Source organism: Ursus arctos, unplaced genomic scaffold (assembly GCF_023065955.2).
Source record: "Ursus arctos isolate Adak ecotype North America unplaced genomic scaffold, UrsArc2.0 scaffold_32, whole genome shotgun sequence".
Lineage (NCBI taxonomy): Eukaryota > Metazoa > Chordata > Mammalia > Carnivora > Ursidae > Ursus > Ursus arctos.
Window position 1 is genome coordinate 24278840 of NW_026623008.1, and position 20811 is coordinate 24299650.

General features: G+C 49.7%; 1 protein-coding gene and 1 long non-coding RNA gene across 7 annotated transcripts in view; one reads left to right on the forward strand and one right to left on the reverse strand.

Annotated features, from left to right (window-relative positions):
- The window catches only part of AZIN2 (antizyme inhibitor 2), a 43308-nt gene extending 38985 nt beyond the window's left edge, over positions 1–4323 (forward strand). For 4 of the 6 annotated variants that reach the window (XM_057305131.1, XM_057305133.1, XM_048221856.2 and 1 more), the window contains 2 exons: positions 1588–1722; positions 3970–4323. In XM_057305131.1, coding sequence (XP_057161114.1) covers positions 1588–1722; positions 3970–4072 — 238 coding nt within the window. In that variant the 3' untranslated portion in view covers positions 4073–4323. Of the gene's footprint in view, positions 1–1587 lie in introns of all 6 variants that reach the window. The other 2 variants (XM_048221859.2, XM_057305132.1) reach the window with 2 other exon arrangements.
- On the reverse strand, positions 176–7675 carry LOC125283070 (uncharacterized). Its single transcript, XR_007190614.2, has 4 exons — positions 7298–7675; positions 3903–4229; positions 3643–3775; positions 176–2028 (listed from the first exon to the last, which is right to left on the reverse strand). It is a non-coding gene; the product is annotated as an uncharacterized LOC125283070 (long non-coding RNA).
- Between the last annotated feature and the right edge of the window lie 13136 nt (positions 7676–20811).

Below are 20811 nucleotides of genomic sequence, written 5' to 3' on the forward strand. Positions count from 1 at the left end.
CCAGGCAACAGACCTTTGTTGTATCTACTCCCTGCAGGAGCACAGGATTGGGTTGATTCAGCCATTGTGACATCAGGGGTGTTGCGACAAGGCCTGAACCAAACTTAAAAAGCCAACCACACAGGCCTCCTTGTCCCATCCCGGCTGCATCATAAGCAAACACTGGCAGAGGAGGTGCGGGGAGTCAGTTTATTCATTGCTAGAAACAAGACATTTTGATGTATTAAAATGGCTGTGCCAGAAATTCCCCCTATCAAAGGAGTCCCGCCCAAAAGGCCTGCTTTAGAGCCTGGCTTTATGCCGGGTCCTAAGGGGTAAGAGCACCCGAGATGGCATGGTGACCTGCACACACAGACACGGCGCAGAGAGCAGAAAGGTCACTGGGGAGCACGGGACAGCGGGGGGGGGGGGGGGTCAGGGCTAGGAGGAGTCAGCCAGGTGCAGGAAGCTGACGGGGGTGGTCCAGGCTGAGAGATGTCGGGGTTTGAGTCCAGTTCATTCAAAGAACTGCAAATAGTTGCATCTGGCTGGAGTGGCCTGTGCAGAAGATTAGAGACAGAAGGACTCTGGCAGCCCAGGTTGGACTTGATCTCGAAGGCAGTAGGGAGTCAGTCACTGGTGCTTTTTAAGAAACTGGGCCAACCCATTTTGAGAGATAAGGAGACAGACAAAAAGCCCTTGGCCTGGGGAGCATCCTGCCGGAAAGAACAGCCTGACCACTGACTTGCTGTTGAAGTGTACATGTCAACAAGGAGGGAGGCCTTCCTGCAGGTGGGACACTGGGCTGGGCAGGGCCTGAGAGCAGACGGAAGCTGCTGGCGACTCAAGTGCAGGATTTGCCTCCTGGAAAAATGAACCTGGGCCAGAATTGTCTGCAGGAGGCAGGAGCAGAGCAGGGAGACTGTGTAGCCCTGGCTAGAGACAGTGGTGGCCCTGGGAATAGAGACAGGTGGGTACCCGTGAGGAAGTTCGGGAGCTGGGCTCGGCAGGGATGGACTGGGAGCGGGAACAAGATTCCAGGCTTGTGGTTGAGTAGTTGGTCAGACGGTGGAGCCATTTATCAACCTGGGTAGGTAGGTTTGTAGGATTTTTGAGGGGGGCAGGAGAGGATTTTTTTTTTAAGTCCTACGCCCGGGATATAAAGAATGTGGGCTTTGGACTGAGAGAGTTGTGTTGAATCCTAGTTCTACCACTTTCTAGGACTGTGACCTTATGCAGGTCACTTCTCTCTCAACCTCAATTTTGTCATTGGTAAAATGGGGATAATAATGCTGCCCTTACATGGTCTGGGGGAGGACACAATTAGATGCTAAAGCAAGGTGCCTGACACAATGTGTGGCCTGTAGTAAGTACTCAATAAATGTGGGTTGCTTTTCCCTTCTTATGGAGGTGGGCTACAGAAGAGAAGAGAGCGGTGGGGCAAGAAGTCAGCAGACCCACCCCCATTTCTGCCCTAGGCTGGGCTCTGGGGCCAGGTGAGAACCCTATACACAGAGGGGGCTGGCTCTTCTGGTGCAGAGGCCTTCAGGAGCCCCTGGCCTGTGGGCCCCATGCTGCCTGCCTCCAGGGCCCCTCTCTCGCTCACAGGGAAGCGCTTCGAGGGCAGCTGCTGCCTGCCGAACAGGACGAGGACACCGAGGGCATGTGCAAGCCTCTGTCCTGTGGCTGGGAGATCACAGACACCTTGTGCGTCGGCCCTGTCTTCACCCCAGCGAGCATCATGTGAGCGGACCCCGTTCCCCCCCCCGGAGAACTCCAGCGGGGCCGCAGAGATGCCTCTGGGAGACGTGGGGAAGGCAGCAAGCAGGGGCACGCTCTGGCCAGGACTCTGGTGCTCGCTCTGCTGCCCCCCACGCTCCACCTGTAGTGTTTCTGCCCTGTAAATAGGACCAGTCTTACACTCGCTGTAGTTCAAGTATGCAACATAAATCCTGTCCCTTCCAGCTGTGTCCGCCTCCTGTGCAGCGCAAGGGGCCTGGTCAGCCAGGTGTGGGGGGTTCCTGGGGTCTCCCTCGGTCTCCTTCCCACCTTTGTAAATATGAAGCAAATAAATATTTAGGTTTTTTTTTTTTTTTTTTTAATACTCCAGTGGAATCTAGCAGTTCAATTCACAAAGCAGCCTGGACTAGGCCAGGGCTGAGACTCTCCCACCCTGCACTGATGACCCCATGGCCTCTGCTTCAGTCCTGACCCAGCTGCACTGTGGGAATCTCCTACTGGTGAGGGGCCTCTGTGTGAACCCAACACCCAGCCTAAGGCCTGGCCCAACATGGGGGCGACTAAGTACCTGACACAGCTTTGGAAATTCTTACCAAAGATAAAGAGCAAAGACATGGGCATTAGAGACGTTCTGGAGAGACCCTGCACCCTTACTGTCCTTGCAGGTCTGCAAGGCAGTAAGAGCAATGCAGATATGGGCGGTTGGTTTTGCTTATTCAGGCAATAACTGCCCGAGCCAGGCTGGCCACACAGCACTGCCACGTCCAGTGCCAAGGGCCTGATACTGATGCGTCCTCAACTGGAAGTTCCTTGTCACTGCTAGGGTCCCAGGCGATGCCCCTGGGGGTGTGTGAGCTGCTTAGCAAAGGAGATCAGACTTTAGAGCTCCCCCAGCTACTACAGGGGACCTGAAAGATTTTTCTTCTGCAATTACTAAAAATTGAAATATAAAATTCACATGCCTTAAAACCCACCCTTTCCAAGTACAGAATTCAGTGGTTTTTAGTACATACACAGAGTCTGCACAACCATCACTACTGTCCAATCCCAGAACATGTTCACTACCTCAAAGAGAAACCCTGTGCCCATTAGCATTCACGCCTCATTTTCCCCTCCCCAGCCGCTGGCAGTCACTAATCTACTGCCCATCCCTGTGGATTATTGACCTGTTCCGGACATATCATTATGACTGTTTTTATACCTTCACTTGAGCTCCTCTCTGGGTAAGCCTGGTACGTGGGGTTTTTTCCACACTGCCAAGCCATTCTCCAACACCAGCTGTGTGTCCCACAATTCAACTTGATTCTGCCACTATCTACCCGGAGATAGCTTCAGATCCCATGGGTTAAGGGCTCAGTCCTACAAGACCGCCCCACTCTCCCCCCACTTCAGACACTGATCACCAAGTCCAGGCTGTGACCTGTGTTTGCACCAATCGGCTATAGAAAGGAGGTTCCAATAACCCCCTTCCTTGGGTTCAATTAACTCGCTAGAGTGGCTCACGGAACTCAGGGCAACACTTTACTTACTATATTACTGGTTTATTATGAAAGGATGTAACTCAGGACTAGCCAGAGAAAGAGCTGCACGGGGCAGGCTCTGGAGAAAGGGTGCAGAGCTCCCGTGCCCTCTCTAGGCATCAGTCTCCCAGCACTCCCATGTGTTCACCAGCCTGGCAGCTCCCCAAACCCTGTCCTGTGGGGCTTTTATGGAGGCTTCATTACCTAGGCAGGACTGATTAAATCATCGGCATCGGCGATTGAACTCAATCTCCAGCCACCTCCCCTCCCCAGAGTTTGAGGGTAGCATATAACAAAAGACACCTTTGTCACTCTCATCACTTAGGAAATTTTAGGATCTCTGTGCCAGGAATGGGGATGAAAACAAAACACACGTCTGTTATTGTAAGTCACAATATCCTACCTGGTCAGCCGGTTTCAGTGTCTCAGCCAGTCCTGGGTCCTGCATGTAGCTCCAAGGTCACCTCACGAGGCAATGTGTTCTGAGTGAACTGGGAGCTTATCACAAAAGCAGAGATGCCTCTTCCAGGCTGGGCCTAGTTTGTGATACTTTGACAATAAACAGGCTGAAAGGTCAGGACCCCAAGAGACGCGGGGACCAAGCAGACAGGGTCACTGCACTGCCCGCTGGTTCTCCACCCCCCACCAGGTTCTGCATCTTACCGTGCTGGGCTCTGCCCTCGTACATGAGGCTATTTCTGAGACGTCTTCCGTTTTGATGCTCGAGCAGATCTGGACCCGCTCATGCTTGTTTGGAGAAGAGGAAAGGAGGGCAAACACAAGTTCTGCTGGAACCGGCCATCTGCTTCCAAAGGCAGCAGATGTGCTGCTAAGACCGCTGGCTGCAGGGAGATCCAGGCATAACTCACTGCCTTGTCCGAGGCAGGTTCACTGGGGGGATGCCTCTGTGGCTTTTAAAATGAGAGCAGCTGGCACGGAGTTGGAACTGATTTCTCACTGGAGCCTTTCAAATGTTTCATGTTCCATTTGCTGCAAGAGTGTGAAATTTATACTTTTCAGAGATAGATATACACAGAAGTTGATGTGACTTGCTTGAGAATAATAAACAGTCATTTCAGTTGTTTTTGTTTGTCATTCCCATCTTTTTGTGAAGAGAGTATTAAACGTGTGGAGGATGTTAAGGCCCTCAGGCCTGTACAAGGGAATCTGACCAGGGTCTCCTGGAGCCCGGGCTGCACATGCATTTGCCTCCTTTGAGCACCTCCCCAAGCAAGCCACTGGCAATGAGCCTGCATGCCTCCCGCTGGGTGCCCGGAGGTCACTTTCCTGTTGGCCTCTGCCACACCCATCCTGTCCTGGGACCTCTCACCTAAGGGACACCCTCGTTCTCAACACCTCCCCACAACCCATCTGTGCCTCCCGGGGCTTCTCCTGTGGGCTCACTCGCTCACTCCCTCCCACTCTGGGAGGTTCACAGACCTGCTCCTGCCACCCCAGACCAAGCTGCCACCCCAGACCAAGCTGCCACCCCTCTCACCCAGGGACTGGCCCCCTCCTGCCCCTCCACCGTCCACTGTGCTCAGCGCTGGATCCAGTCCCCACCAGGATTCCCACTGAGAATAACATTTAAAGTCCTCATCCACCTACTTCTCTGTCTCCCTCTCTCCTCCCTTACTCACTCCTTCCCAGACACGCTGGCCCCTCCTTGCCTAACACTCCATACATCGCACCCATGCTGGGCCTGCATTTGCTGTCCCCTCTCTCTCTGAAATGACTTTCCCAGGTTACCTGTGGGGCTCACTCACTTCATTCAAGTTCTACTCAAATGTTTTCTTCGGGCAAAGGCTTCTCTGGTCAGTCTTTAGAAAACAGCGCTTTCCCGTGTCTTTCTTTCCCTAACTGGTTTTCTTCTCCTCCACGGTACCTATCAGCACTCGACACACCGCACTACACATTCTTCTGGGCATCGTCTGTCAGCCCCTCCAGAACGCGCGCTTGGCAGCAGGAACTTTCGTTTTTTCACTGCTAGGTCTTCACTACTCAGAACTCAGTAGGTGCTCAAAAAGCGTATATCAAATGGACAAGTGAATAAACATAGCATCTGACCTGTCTGAATCCTTTTCCTCCCTTGTAAAACGGGGCTGCTGAATATAGTTCCCTCATAGAGTTATTAGTATCATGTCCTCAGCTCAGGGCCTGGCATATTATTAGGCGCTAAGTAAATGATGGTCAAAGGTAATTCCTTGACCATTTACTGTGGCCGTGCCCTGTAGTAGACGCTGGTGATGCAGAGACGAGTCCTCAAGGAACTCACAGTGCAGTGGGGTCATGAAGGACCCTGAATGAGAGTAAGGAGTCTGACCTTAATTCTGTAGGCTGTAGGGAGCCTCATATGCTTCTGGAACAGAAGCACGACCGATCTTTGAGAAGATAATTGAAAGTATATTCAAAAGGGGCAGAAGGCGAAGAGCTGGTGGGCCAGTGGTAGCATGCACTCCATTCACCCCACCCCAGTCTGATTAAGGTGGGGCCCGCCTGGGAGCCTTATGGCGGTCCCAAGGACACAAGTTGTCATCTGTCTATGCCTGTTCTGAAGGGAGACTGTGGCTCTCTGGGTGTCATCCCTCCCTTTGGAAGCCCACCAGGCCAGCTCATTCAGCAGTAAAGAGACCACAGGGAAAGTTACAGGATGGAAGTTCCCACTCAACACTTTGCTCCATTTTAAATCCTCTTCCTGGCACCTCTGGGATGAGCAGCTAAACCTGTGTGAATTCAACCAGCAAAATTATCCAAGACAGCGTCTTGGCAGTCAGAGGGATCTTACTGAAACCTGAACCTGATCTTGTCAGTCCTCTGTTGAAAGCCCTTCAGTTGATTCCCACTATGATGCCAATAAAAGCGAAATTGCCTGAGACCTCTGCTCTCACCATGCTCCAGCCTACTGGCCTCTTTTCAGTTCCTCACATTTACAGACTTCTTTCCTGCCTCCAGGCCTCTGTCCTTGCCGTTCCCTCTGCTGCTCCTGGGCTGACTCATTCTCATTTTAAATGGTCACCTTAAATGTCACCTTCTTGGGAAGGCCTTTTCCGAATACCATACAAAGTGGCCTCCCATCTATGTTAGGTGGACTCGCATTTTATAGGAATTAGATCCTTGGAGGCGTCATTTAAGGTAAGGAACACATCAAGATTATCCCTGAAAATCCTTAGAGCCCCAAACAGCTCCACGATCTCTCTCCCTCACCCCTTCAGGTCTTTGCTCAAATGTCACCTTCTCAGTGAAGCCTTCCTGAACACCACTCTTTAAAACGAACACTCCCACCCCAGCATTCTGTAACCCCTTGGTACCCTTACTCTACGCCCACCCCCTCACCCTGTCCCATAGCTCGCCCTCTGATATACTATATATTTTATTTGGAATTAACCACATAAAGGCAGAGATTTGTTCACTACCTGTCCCCACTGCCTAGACTCTGCTCTATGCATAGCTATTCCGTAAAAACTGTTAAAGGAAGGACTCTCAGGTCTCAGATTAGGTGTCTCTCCCTTTTGGCTAGGTAATGCTTCCTTAAGCATTCACAGTATCCTGTATCTATCCACCCGCATTAAAGAACTGTTGATCACAAGGTACTTTTTCTCTACATTTGTTAATCTCACAAAGACAGGGAGCTTCTCCTAAATGCCAATGTCACCTGGAGCCTGGGTTTGTGCCTGGTAGAGTAGGTGCTTAGTGTCTTTTGAATAAACTAGTCTTGGAGGGCGAGGGGAGGCAGGTGGGCATCTGGCCCCTTCGGCTCAGCTCCCGAAAAAGCAGCCTGGATCCCGCGGAGGGCCGACCACTGACTGGCACGCGCTGGGGGCCCTGCAGGCCACCTCAGCAGTGAGGTCGACTCACGGGTGAGCCTTAGCAGGGAAGGCACACAGGTGCCTCTGTAGCTGTTTCTGCTCCTCCACTCAGCTGGGTGATCTTGGCCTAGGCCTGCCGGAGAGATCTGGATTCAGACAAACGACGGGCAAATTTTTTTTTTTTTTTAGTAAACGTTACGTCCCGGACACTATGTGGGATATTCTTAGAGAGAGACGTTACTTGTGGTTTACCTGAAATTCAGCTTTGACTGGGCGTCCTGCATGGTGTTTGCTAACGCTGGGAACCTCGCCCTGTCTCTCTCTGGGTTTCGTTTTCCCCATCTGTGAAACGGGGGTACTTCCGCAAGACCGGCCGCGGGCGCTCCCCAGGCGGAGAAAACCCCCGCCCCCGGGGCCGTCCCTCTGCTGAGTCGCGTGCGAGCGCGCTGGTCTCGGGACAGTTTCTCGCCGAGTGAATACGTGCAACGCTCTTCCCCCAAGAGCTCGGTTTTCTCACTGAACAAACGACACGGCCGGGGGCGGAAACCATTCTCTCGGCCGCTACCTCACGGAACCTCGAACGCCCAGCTTCCAGCCGCGGCGGCCGCGGATTTCCGGTGGCGTCATATCACTTCCGTGCCAGAGAGGCTCCTAGGCTTCGAGCCCTGCGCTCTCGCGCTCTCGCGCTCTCTGCCGGCCCGGAGGAGGAGCTGACTTTACCAAACGGAAAAGAGAGCGGAGTCCATTGGTTGAAAGACCGACGCAGCTACCAGCCTCCACCAATAGAAAACCGAACTTTCGCCATGGGCGGGACTCCCACAGGAAAGGGGTCAGCCCGGGACGAAAGAGGCGTGGGAAGGCGGCGACCTGGTAACACCGGAGAAAGGCTCAAAGTAACACCGGAAGTGGGCTTGTTACCCACTAGCTACTTCCGGCTCACTTAACGAAGTGGGAGGATCCTTGAAGAAAAGGATCCGAGAGCTGTAGGGACCTGGTAGGCTCGTCTCAGTTGTCCTCCCTGCCCGTCCGTTTTCTATCCTAGTTCACGCAGAATATCAGGGGCTTTGAACGAACTCTGGACTTGGAGGCCAAGGTGTTGTTACGTTTTTAAAACAATAAAGACTACTTCCTGTGTGCCATGCCCTGCCCTTGCCGCTCACTAGCTTTATTTCATTTAATCCGCACAAGCCTGTGAAGTTATTTTTACAGATTCCGACCCCTCACTGCCTGTGTTGGAATCCTGGTTCTGTCAGTTAATTGCCTGTTTCCCGGGGCAAATTCATGTTTTGTGCCACAGAGTCTGCGTCTGTGAAATGGAATAATTGTACTTATACCATTGTTCTAAGGATTAAATTAACGAACATTTAAAGCACTTAAAACTGCACCTGACTTGCTAACATAGCAACTGCTTAAGTTATTTCCATTTACAAGTTAGGAGACTAAGGCTTCGATAGGAAGTAGCTTGGCTAGAACAGATAGTAATCAGTGAAGGCAGGCTGGGAGCATCTCTGCCCGCTCTGGAGGAACCTCTCAACCCTATTCACCCAGCCCTCTTCCTGTGGAAACCTGCGGGGACCATAATTGCCTTTACAGAGCATATGTATCTATTTAGTAGGACCCTGTTACCAAATGGTTGTTCTCTGGGCATTTTAATAACATCAATTAAGATGGTGAAGTTCAATAATTTGTTCTGTACCTCTCCGGTTAAGAGGGTGAGGATCCAAGATCCATCTGCTAAATCCCATCAATATGAAAATCAGCAGAAATGAACTTCTGGGGCACCTGGGTGGCTCAATAGATTAAGCGTCTGCCTTTGGCTCAGGTCATGATCTTGGGTTCCTGGGATGGAGCCCCCCAGCAGGGTTCCCTGCTCAGCTGGGATTCTGCTTCTCCCTCTCCCTCTGCTCGTTCTCTCTCTCTCTCAAATAAATAAAATCTTTAAAAAAGGGAAAAGAACTTCTGAACATGTTAAGTTTAAGATCAGGTGAGAGATACGAGTGGAGATAATTATGATTAGGTGTGGCAAGTGCTGTTAGTGGAAAGCACAGGGTGCCAAGGGAGGTCTGATTAGGGATAGATGTAACTGCCTGCTAGGGTTGGGACAGAAGCAGTGGGCTTTGATGGATGGGTAGGAGTTGGCCAGGTAGAAAAGCCAGGGGAAATTGAGGGGAGCATTCCAGACCAGGGAAATGGTGTGTACAAAGGAATAATGATGTGAAAATTTAGAGTCCTTTCTTGGGAACTGGAGTACTGGATGGAGGATGAGAATGAAATGGAGGTTGGGGCGTATTATGAAGGTTGTGTCCTTGAGGTATCAGGAAGTCAACAGAAGTTTCTGAGCAGGGGAGAGAAAGGGTCAGCTATGTGCTTTACATGGCTCCCTAGGAGGCAGTGAAGAGGATGTGGTAGGCAGTCTCTAAGATGTCACCAATGATCCTGAACTTCAGTATTCACACCCTGGTGAGATTCCTTCCCCTTAAGTATGGACTGTGTTTATTGATTCCATTCTAATGAATAGAACGTGTTAGAAATGATTATTATTTCTGAGATTAGATTACAAAAACTGTGGCTTTTGTTTTGGCTACCCTCTTTTTCTCTTTCTTTCACTTGTTCTTAGGAAAGACATTTGCCAAGGTGTGAGCTGCCCTGTGGAGAGGCCTATGTGTCAAAGAACTGATGCCTTTGTCTAATAGCTAGCACAGACTTGAGGACTTCCAATAGTCATGTGAGTGAGCTTGGAGGTTGATCCTCCCCCAGGCAGGCTTTGGAATGATTTTGGCCATGGCCAACACCTGATGGCATCCATGTGACAGACCCTGAGCCAGAGGTACCCAGCTAAGCCACTACCAGGTTTCTGACCCAAAGAAACTGTGGGATAATATGTTTGTAGTTTTAAGTTTTAATGAAATTTTAAAATAATTTGTCATGCAGCAATAGCTAACTAGATACTATAGAGAGATGAGAAGCAAAGAGAGAAAGCAGGGAGATTAGGAGGAGACTGTTGTTGTAGGCCAGGGAAGAGATGATGAGAATCGCAATCGGGACAGTGGCTGTGGGGCAGAAGAGCAGGGGACGAATTTGAGATGTGTCTGGAAACAAAACGAAGACATTTGGCAATGGAGTTGGATGTGGGAATGAGGGAGAAGGAAGAGGAGAGAACAGTGTCAGTGTTTGGTAACAACGTGGGGGATGGTATTCGCTAGAGTTGTTAACATACCGGCCATGGGGATGAGTTTGAAAAGTAGTTCCTTAAGATTTCTGGACAACAAGGTAGGTCCACAAGCAGACTTTAGGGTGGACGAAGAGAAAACAACTACTGTGGTCTGGGGAAGAAACGCTGCGGTAGAATAGAGGAAGGACGCGAGACCTGGAGGGAGCTCTCTTCCCTGAGTTAGATTTAGTGCTACTCTCCTCTTCCTCCCGTCACTCATTCAACAAATATTTAGTAAGTGCCTTCTCTGGGCTAGGCACTGTTGCAGGCACTGGGGACACGAAATGAGCATAAAAGTCCCTGCCTTCATGGCATTCATGTCTTGCTGGTGAGAAGAGAAGCAGTACCATATTTAGCTTCTGGCCATCACTCTCTCCAACACTGCTTCTGTTTTATTCTTTGACGATTTCAATATATACAGAGATGGTCCTTCCAACATTCTGTCCTCTCCGCTTCTTGCTTTAAAGAGCTTGTCTTCTTTTCACCTCAGCCACTCACTCATAGTCATGCCATTGACTTTGCCATGAATCTGACTTTCTAAGCAACACCTCATATCTTTTCAGTTATTCTCTCCTATTCTGACTCCATCAATCCTTCAATGCCAGGAACTGAAATCTAGTAATCCTACAATTTGCACTTCCTCTCTCTGTTAATGTTCTCTCTTCCAGCTACATCAGTCAGGATAGGCTAAGTGGTAATGGAGTGACAATCCCAAAATTTTTGACTTACATTTAAGGTTTACATTTTAAGCTTTAACACAATAAGGTTTTATTTCTTGCTCATACAACTTGAACTTTGTGGGTTTACGGGGGCTCTGCTTATTGTAGTCACAAACCCAGGCTGACAGAAACATCTCAAGTCATGTTGGTCACTCTGCTGGAGGAAAAACAGAACTCTGAGGGTTTTGTTTTCGGTTATATGCTCCAGCTAGGATCTGTTACTAGTTGGCAAAACTAGTCACGTGGCCATGCGTAATGTCAAGTGAACAGGAACGTGCATTTTTACCCAAAGTCCAGAAGGTTGAGGCAGAGGGGTGGGGCTGGAGAACTGGAATATTTATGAATAGCACTTAAAGATTCCAATCACACTTTAGCATCATTCCCTCATGATCATCCTCAACGATCTTGTCTCTTTTCTGTTTGTTGTATTCTCTTGGCAAAACCATAACCCTGGTTCAATACAACTCTCCACCGTCACTCATGCAGCTGAAATCACTGCACCTCTGAGTTGCCAACAACTTCCCAGAACAGGACTTTTAGCCTACCTAGTTTGGAGGGCACCAATATTCCTGGCTTTCATATTTCAGGATTGGGGGTTAGGAGTATTCAGAGAAGACTTCCTTTCTTCCTTCCTCCTTCCCTCCCCCACTTCCTTCCTTCTTTCCTTTCTTTTTTCAGTTTTTTTTTTTTTTAAGTGAGCTTTACACCAGATGTGGGGCTTGAACTCATGAACCTGAGATCAAGAGTCTGGTGTTCTACCTACTGAGTCATTCAGGCACCCCTGGAGAAGACTTTCCTGAGGAAGGAAGGAGATGTTTGTTCATTGATCCCCTGCTGTGAACCACTCTGCATGCGTAACTACCACGGACCACAGCCTTAAAAATTGGGAGGATTTGCTTCTTCAGTTGCCAGAGAGAAAAGGAGAAGATATTTGGGTTGGGGTGGTGGGGAGGAGATGCACAGAGGTGTGCAGGTACAAATAGCGTTCGTGTGTCAGGGCAACAGTGATGATGAGGCATGCTGTGTCTGTCTCCTAAGCATTTCTTAGGTTTTTTTAAGATTTTATTTATTTATTTGACAGAGAGAGACAGCCAGCGAGAGAGGGAACACAAGCAGGGGGAGTGGGAGAGGAAGAAGCGGGCTCATAGCGGAGGAGCCTGATGTGGGGCTCGATCCCAGAACGCCGGGATCACGCCCTGAGCCGAAGGCAGACGCTTAACGACTGTGCCACCCAGGCGCCCCTCCTAAGCATTTCTTGAATTCAGTTGTATCTCAGTATTCCCGCTGCCACTGCCAAAGCCTGTCATGATCTCTCATCTCTCCTCTGGATGACTTTACCTCCTCCCAGCTGATCTGGCCAACAGTAGCCTTAATTCCTGTCCAGTCTATTCTTTAAGAGGAAGTCAGAATGAGCTTCCTAAAATGAATCTTTTTAAATCATGTTACTTCCTGGCTTGGATCTCTTTGGGGGATGCCTCTGCTTTCAGAACAAAGCCAGGACTTTTTAGCTGCCCCTCCACGGCCCTGAGGATCTAAATCTCTGCTGTCCATTATGTTAGCCGCCGACCTCATGTGGCCACGGAGTGCTCCACATGTGGCTAGTCTGATTTGAGATGTGCTATAAATGTAAGATACACCCCAGATTTCAAAGATGTAATTCCAAGAGAATGTAAAATATCTCATTAACAATTTTTAAATATTGGCTACATACTGAAATATTTGTATATATTGGGTGAGAGAAAATATGTTATTAAAATTAATTTCGCTCTTTTTTTTAGCTTCTTCAGTGTGCCTACTAGAAAATGTGAAATTGCGTATGTGGTTCATATCATACTTACATTGAACTGTGCTGATGAAACCTACATACCCCTCCAGCTTCACCTTTCTTCCCTCCCTGAATTTTAGTTAAAGTTATTAAAAATAACAGAAACGGACTTTGAAAGGAAATGAAAATTCAAAGTTTGGGGAATTGATTGCAAGGGGCTCCTGACTCCAAAGAATTGATTAAACCAGTCTGGCGGCCTCATCAGCAGAGGTTCACAGCCGTTATTGTAACTCAGCTCCATTTCTGGGTCTTACATTCCACATTTCAAATTCCTAGAAAGAGAGAATCTGATTAGATCAGTTTATTTATTTATTTTTTTAAAAGATCTGTTTATTCATTTGAGAGAGAGAGAAAGAGAGAGAGAACAAGCACAAGTCGGGGGGAGGGGCAGAGAGCGAGGGAGGGAGACTCTCAAACAGCTCCCGCACTGAGCGTGGAGCCTGATGTGAGGCTGATCTCAGAACCCCGAGATCATGACCCCAGCTGAAATCAAGAGTCAGAAGCTTAATAGACTGAGCCACTCAGGTGCCCCTGATTAGATCAGTTTAAATTAGATGTGTCTATTCCTGGGTCAATCCATTGAGGACTCATTGTGAGCTGCCTTCTACACATGTCCTTCCTCTACCCTCCAGCCATTATGTTCCTAAAGGGCAGCATGAGTTCTGTAACCTCTGGGAGTCACCAGACTTTTTCTGTTAAGGGCCAGATAGTCATTATTTTATTGTTACAAGCCATGGTATCTCTGTCATAACTATTTCACTCTGCCGTGTGTGGCAACAGCAGTCAGAGACAAATACATAAGTGAATTGGATACGACTATGTTACCATGAAACTTTATTTATAAAATTGGGCCATATTTTGCCAAACCCTACACTACACCTTCTGGACCCGCTACCTTTTCCACCTTCCTTCCAACAAGTTGTTAGTCATTCTTCAGTTCTTGGTTTAGATGCCAGTTGGAAATCTCCTTAATTCTGGCTGTTTAATGGTCTCTTCTCTATGCTTTCACAAACTCCTGTACCCCATCCAAGCACTTCTCATTGTCATTGTTCTGTTCCAAGTAATCTGTGATTACTAGGATTACTAGTCTGGACCTCATTTGTCCTTATGATCCCAGCACCCAACATACTTGGTTATCATTAGATAGGTGGAAAAAGCCATGAACCTGTGGCTGGTAGACAGTCAGAACAGACATCTGAGATCTTAGGGAACTAGTGAGAATTCTGGGCTTTGGTATTAACTGTGTGATACCCGCTTCCTCCCTTTGTTGTCCCTCTGAATCCCAGAGATCAGGCAGTGGATAAAGTAGAGGGGAGGCTCCAGGCTGGGCAGGGGATCAGGGCACGGCAATTTCCATGCCATCCAAGCCTTGCCTATCAGGGGCTTGGGGCCACGTTCTCCAGAAGAACCATGTAATAAGTGAAATTCCATGGCCCCAGGAAGGCACAGGTGGTGTGAGTGTTTTAAGATACGACAAGTGGCGGGGTGCCTGGGTGGCTCCATTGGTTACGTGTCTCCTTCGGCTCAGGTCATGATCCCAGAGTCCTGGGATCGAGCCCTTTGTTGGGCTCCCTGATCAGTGGGGAGCCTGCTTCTCCTTCTCCCACTCCCCCTGCTTGTGCTCTCTCTCTCTGTCAAATAAATAAAATCTTGAAAAAAGAAGATATGACAGGTGGAACATTCTAAGGACAGTAAGCCTTGGATAATGTGATTAGCCGCACCCCAACAGGGGTGAAACCACATGCTCTCATCTAGTCCCTGGAGCAGGACTTCCTGTTCCTTGGTGAGGTTCCCTGTGGAGGTCCCTCGGGTCAGGGAAAGGGGGTTTTCAGGGAGCTAAGGGGGCAGTGTGTGGCCAAGGGCAGACTTGGTCTCACAGTCACCCAGAGCCACAGTTACAGGGGCTGCAGAATGGACTTCCTTGAGCCAAGGGTTTGTGAGTAATGTCCAACAGAAACTGGACAAGGGTACAGGAGGCTATGAGGCCACACAACATGGTTGCGACCTGTGTGAGGCTTTATCTGCCTCAGCACGTTATTGCTTATTGCCTCAAGAGAGTAGAGGGGTTTCTTCTCTTGATTTAAGGGTTACATGTCACACCTTTGGGCAACACAGACGTGATAGGTCTTTCCCCCAGTGTTGTGCACAAAGAGACCGAGGATAAAACAGAAATGGAAACTTCCAGTCTTTCAGTCCTTGAGTGGCTTACCTGGGCTCCTGATGGGGATGGCGGGCTGGGGTGGGTGACCCGAGACCGCCGGCAGCATGTCCTCCATAGCATGCAGCTGACGATCAGCAGAGTGGACGAGGACAACAGGGCCGGAATGAGGATAACCTCAGCCTGCAAGCCACCCACATCTGGCCAAAGAGACTGAAGCGTCAAGGCAGGGGTAGCAGACTGCACCCCAGGGGCGGGTTGTGCCCCTGCCCTCAGTAGCTGTGCCCACACAAGGTTGGGATCCCAGGTCTGGAGGAGGCATGGGACAGGGCAAGAACAGACTCGGAAGCAGAGATTGAATGACCTTGGGCAAGTAGCCAATAGTTCTTTCTTCCCAGTGGTTGGCACTTAGAAGTACATGGTACTTGGTGCATGTTTGTGGGCTCTAAGTCAGAGAAGTGATGTTAATAACACCAGGTGCTTTATATGCCTTGTCTTATCCTACCCAGCAAGCTGCCTGTGACATTCTTCTCTACCAGATGGAGAAGCTGAGATGCAGAGGCTGGCTTGTCTGAGGTTAAAAAGTTAGTAAGGGACAGAGAGAGGATTTGAACCCAGGTCTGCATGCTGCCAGGTCTTCATGCTATCCATGTGATTCCCAACCAGAATGAGCCAGGCAAGTGGTCCAGCCCAGAAAGAAAACACCTGGCACACGATAGTCCCTCAATAAATTCCAGCTCTCATTAGGTATTAATATTAGTTTGACTCATTGGGTCCTCACAGTAAGGGTAGATATTATTCCGATTTCTCAGACAGGAAAACAGAGGCTAGGGCAGTGAAGGGTCTTGCCTAAGATCACCCAGCGGGGTAGTGGCAAGCCTAAGAGTCAAACCCAGGCAGACTCCCCTTTTCTCATGTCAGCTAAGGTGCTTAGGTAGTAGAGGTCCAGGACTCCTGCCTCAGTCTATTCAGCTGAAGAATAGGAAAGTGTCCTTGGAAAAGCAGTAACAGGGGGATCTTTAAAGGGCCATCGTATGAAAAGGAGGCCAGTCTTGTCTGGGGGACCCAGAGGACAGATCTAGGACCAGTGGGGAAACAAGGGAACCCACATAAGGAAAGGCCTCCTCATCACTATGATGCAGTAGTGGGGTGGGCTGGGGCAGAGCTAGTGAGCTCCCTGCTACCAGACATGCTTACCCAGGGATGCCTTGGTGTGGGAGACAGCAGGAATCCCATTCTAAGGGTTCTGCTGGTGTGAGGAAGAATGTGGGAAATGCCAGCTTGCTGTACCTGTCCTCTCTGGGGCTCTTGAAGGAAGGGGATGAGGCTGAGCACTACGGCTCCTAAACAGCTCCTGTGCTCCCAGGAGGATTCTCCCTTCTTCCATCTTTCTCTCCAGCCCGTGCTGCAGCCTCGCCAGCCTTCTCTCTGCCTCCAGTTTTGCTCTACCCCATGCAAATATGACCTCACCCCTGCCCCGCTTAAAACCTTGTCATGGCTCCACAGTGCCCTCAGCCATCTCACAGCATGGCGTGACCCAGCCCTGCTTTCCTCTCCAGCTGCATTGCTCTGCTCTCTGTGTCACATTCAACCCTCAGGCACATAACCCCATTTCTGGCCCCCTAACCCTTGCACATGCTGTTCCCTCTTCCTGAAACACTCTTCCCAGTTCTGACGCATCCTGCAGGCCTCAGCTTCAGCAGCACTTCCTCCTGCAGCTTCCTCTCTAGCCTTGCCTCTGTATAAGAGCTGCGACTGCCTGGTCACCGTCAACTCTTGGATAGAGACCTGGGATGCATCTGTCATTGCTTATCTTGGTGGTAGCACATAGTAGGCACTTTCTACTGGTTTGTTGGGTGAGTAATTGAATGAGAGAGAGAGGAGAGCACAGAGGGTCTGTTTTGGAGGAGAATGGAGAAGGATTGGGGGCGTCCTCTGGCCCAGCCCTCCCCCACTCCACAGGCAATGTCACCTTTTTTCCCTTTAAAACTTGCCCAAAGTCAACACTTCCCTGGACCGAGCTCGGGGAGGGTGGACCCAGGCTGGGCTGAACAAACATGACCTTCCCCACCTGACCACCCCTCTCCCATTCAGTTCTGGGCATTTGACTCCAGCTCAAGGGCTGTGTCTGGTTCATCAGCTTCCCTCTTCAAAAATTAGCGAGTGCTGGGCAGGAGGTAAGGGTAAGCTGGGAGGCACAAAGCCCGGATTCACCCAGCTCCGCCATGAACTTGCTGTGGGACTTTGAGGAATTCACCTCCCTTCTCTGGCCTTAGTTTCCCCAACTCTAATAAGGAAAGGTGATCCCCACACACATCACAGGGTGTAATGGGAATGGCAAAATAATAAGGAGCATGGGTTTGGAAGTCACACAGCCCTGAGATCAAATCTGAACTCGACTGCTTAATTGGAAAATCATCTTAACTCTCTGGACTTAGTGTTCTTATCTATAAAATGGGGATAAAGTAGTACCTTCTCTCTGGCTTGTACTAAGGAGTAACTGAGATGAGAACTGATAATAATTATTATGTTAATGCTGCCTCAAACAAGGCCTGGTGCACAATTACGTTCAATGCATCATAAGGTGTGCAGGGACTTGGAGAGAAAAGAGAGCATTTGGAAACATGACTTCAAATTTAGTTATAGAATTCCAGAGTTGGGAAGGTGCCTGAGGAACCACATGGTATGTGGGTGAGGACACGGAGACCCCCTTGGAGGGGAGAAGGGTCTTGCCCAAGATCACACTCAAGTCCTTAGTATTTGTCTAGAAAATTCCTGGGGCAGAGCACGGGCCTGGGCAGGAAGCTGGTTATTTGTTCTGGGAACCGGAAAATGTTCAAGGGGCTCAGCTCCCTCCCCACCACCCCTGGCATGGGCTGTTCCTTCCCCAGTCCTGTAAGTCTGAGGGAAAGCTGGCTGAAGAGCTGGCTGAAGTACAAGGGTAAGTGGCACTTTTCTCCAACTCCCTCCCACCACTTGAGTCCAGAGGCCCTCTTCTGCCTCAAAATCAGGACCATACAAGCCCTCCACGCCCCATGATCAGAGGAGCCCAGTGTTCAAGAAAGCGGCAGAGGAAAGGGGCAAGGTTCTACTTACCACACCGGTGAGCAGCTGTGGAGAAGTTGTAGGTGGGCTCTGTGCCCATCAGTGGGGTGTCGGGGCCTCAGTTCAGGAGGGGTGGAGGTGGCAGGTGCTCAAAGCCTTCCGAGGGCCTTCCCTTTCTGAAAGCGAGGGGCAGACCCAGGTTACATCCTGGAGCAACTGTGGCAGCAGGCTTCCTACTCAGAATGGGGGTCAGGAAAAGCAGGCTTCCAGGGGCTCTGAGATCAAACATCCCTTATGCTGTTAAACTAATGTGGTAGAAGACTATTTGACAACATGGAAAAATGAACATAATCTGTTGTGAGTGGGAAAAAATAGGCTATGGAGTAATAAGAGATTGTGTTCTGACTTTTGTAAATAAACACACTCACATGGGAAAAAAGACTGTACATGTTATCGCCAAAGCACCGTCAGTGGTTATCTCTGAACAGTGGCTGATGGATGATTTTTACTTTGTGTGTCTTGACTGTATTTTCTCAATTTTCTATAATAAGCACGTTATAAGAAAAAAAATTTACTCAGGAAAGCAACACATGTTAAGCAAGCAAGCCTTTCACCGACAATTCCATTTGTAGGAATTTACTCCGCAGAACACATAGAAACATGAAGAATGATCATATTTTCATTAAAAAATTCTATTTTTGTTTATGCATAAGCAAAAATGCCTGGAAGGACCTGACCCAAACTGTTAACAGCTGTTGACTTCTGGGAGCCAAAGGAGGGAGATTTCTGCATTTATTTGAATTTTTAAACAATGAGCAGAAGTTATTTTCTAATTTTTTAAAAAGGCAAATGATCAAACAGCATTCCTAGTGTTCGCTGGCTCTCTCTGGTTCTCCCTGTGCAGAATCTGGCTGAGGGTGGTGGGGTGGTCAGTGGGCTCCCTTTGGGGGCTCAGTTTCCATCCGAGCATCTTTAGGGAGGAGCTTTCTCTGGTCTCTAAGATTGCCCCTCAACTTAGAGCCAGGTGGCCTCACGATTCCAGCTTGACACCAGCCAGTTGCAGCCAGCAAACATTTCTTGAGGCCCTCTCTGAACTCAGTGGGCAGAACTGGGAAACATGATCCCTGCCCCCAAGATGTTCGTGGTAGTGGGAGACCAGTGGGAGACCATCTGCAGGGGCCCAGAGCACTGAGACCTCCTGGGTCTGAAAGACTGGGACAGTTGCACCTTCAGTGGGACATGAAGGATGGACAAACAGGATATCAACAGGAAGAAAAAGGAGGGCAAGGGCATTCTAGGCAGCGGGACAAGTATTAACAAAAGCAGAGGTGCTAAGGACCAAAATATGCTTAACATGTTGCATTTAGAATCCTAATATTCTGAGTGCTCTCCTTCTACCATTACATGCAGTCTTTTCCTCCTCTACAGGTAGCCCCTGGAAACAGGAAAGCCATGTCGTGTCACTAGCAGCCTGTGTCGGGGTGTTGGTGAGGGGGAGTGAGGGTGAGGGCTGGGCCAGAGCGATAATTGCATTGGCCAGGTACATGGGAGCCACTGCCATGTTTAGCTGGATCTGTGCCCACACGGTAACAGCTTATGACCCGAATGGTCATAAGAAGATCCCTCCTTCTTCCTATCCCCCCTATAAACTTCACCTACCTGCTTGGTGTGGTACCTGAAATCCCACCACTAGTCACTCTTTCGGGAATGGCTCCTACGATGAATGTGCATAGGTTGAGAGGGGGACTGCATCTCAGGTCATAAACCAGTTACCCTGAGGAACACAGGAGGGTGTGTTTTGATGGAGGAAGGAAAGGGACAGAGGAGGACATTTCAGGAGTGTGACAGAGGAAGAGGGAGGGTGAAGGGGGTGGGCAATGTTAGGCAAACTCCACAAGGCTACCCCCAGCTAGAACCTTAGAACCAGGAGTTGCCCCATTGCTCAGGGCCACCCATCCCTCTTGTGGAACCAATGAGGAATGGACACCCTGACGGTAGAGATGAAGGGAGCTGGAGGGTCACTGGAGGGTCACTGGAGGGTCAGGGATGGAGTCAGGACCCAATCCAGATTTAGCAAGGTTCTTCCAGGTCTCGGCCTTCAGTCCCACACCTGTGATATACACACATGTCATATGTCAAGCCAGCCCTGCTTTTTCTGGGATCTCCTGGGGTCCTTATCTGCATCTTCATTCTCCCAGTGGCGAGAGCAGACTGCTTGGTCCCGGGACTTCATTCCTGGTTCATAGATCTGGCAGTTTGGTTAGGGAGGGGCTTCTGCCTGAGGTTTGTAGTAGGCAATGGAAGCAGGTCCAGGGGCTCAGACTACAGGGACTGAGGGGCAAAAGCCCCTTCTCTTGGAAAAAAGATTCCAAAACCTCCAAAACACTGAAGTCCCAGGGCTGATTCTAGTGCCATGGAATCAGGGTACCCACTTGGGCCATTGCCCCTGATGCCCTCACTTACCTGGAACTCCCTGTGGCTCCAGCAGCTGCCTGGCTGGCTTTGTCTCTGCTATGGCTGATGCTGGCTCTGGACTCTGTTGCCAGTAAGGGAGGTCCCAGGTGTGGGCAGGCACCAACTGGCTTCACCCTGGAGGAGGGACATTAGGGTTGAGGCCAACTGTCCCTTCTTGGGGAAGAAGACAGAGAAAGGCACTTGGCTCTTGGTGTCTGGGTCTGTGGGAGCCCTAGCTGCTCCCCTTTTTTTCCTCCTCAGGCTCCAGGTTCCCAAGAGGTGGGAGAAGGCACCAGAATCCACTGGGGGAGATTAAAGGTTGCATGAAAAGAGCCAATGACTGGGAAGCAGGAG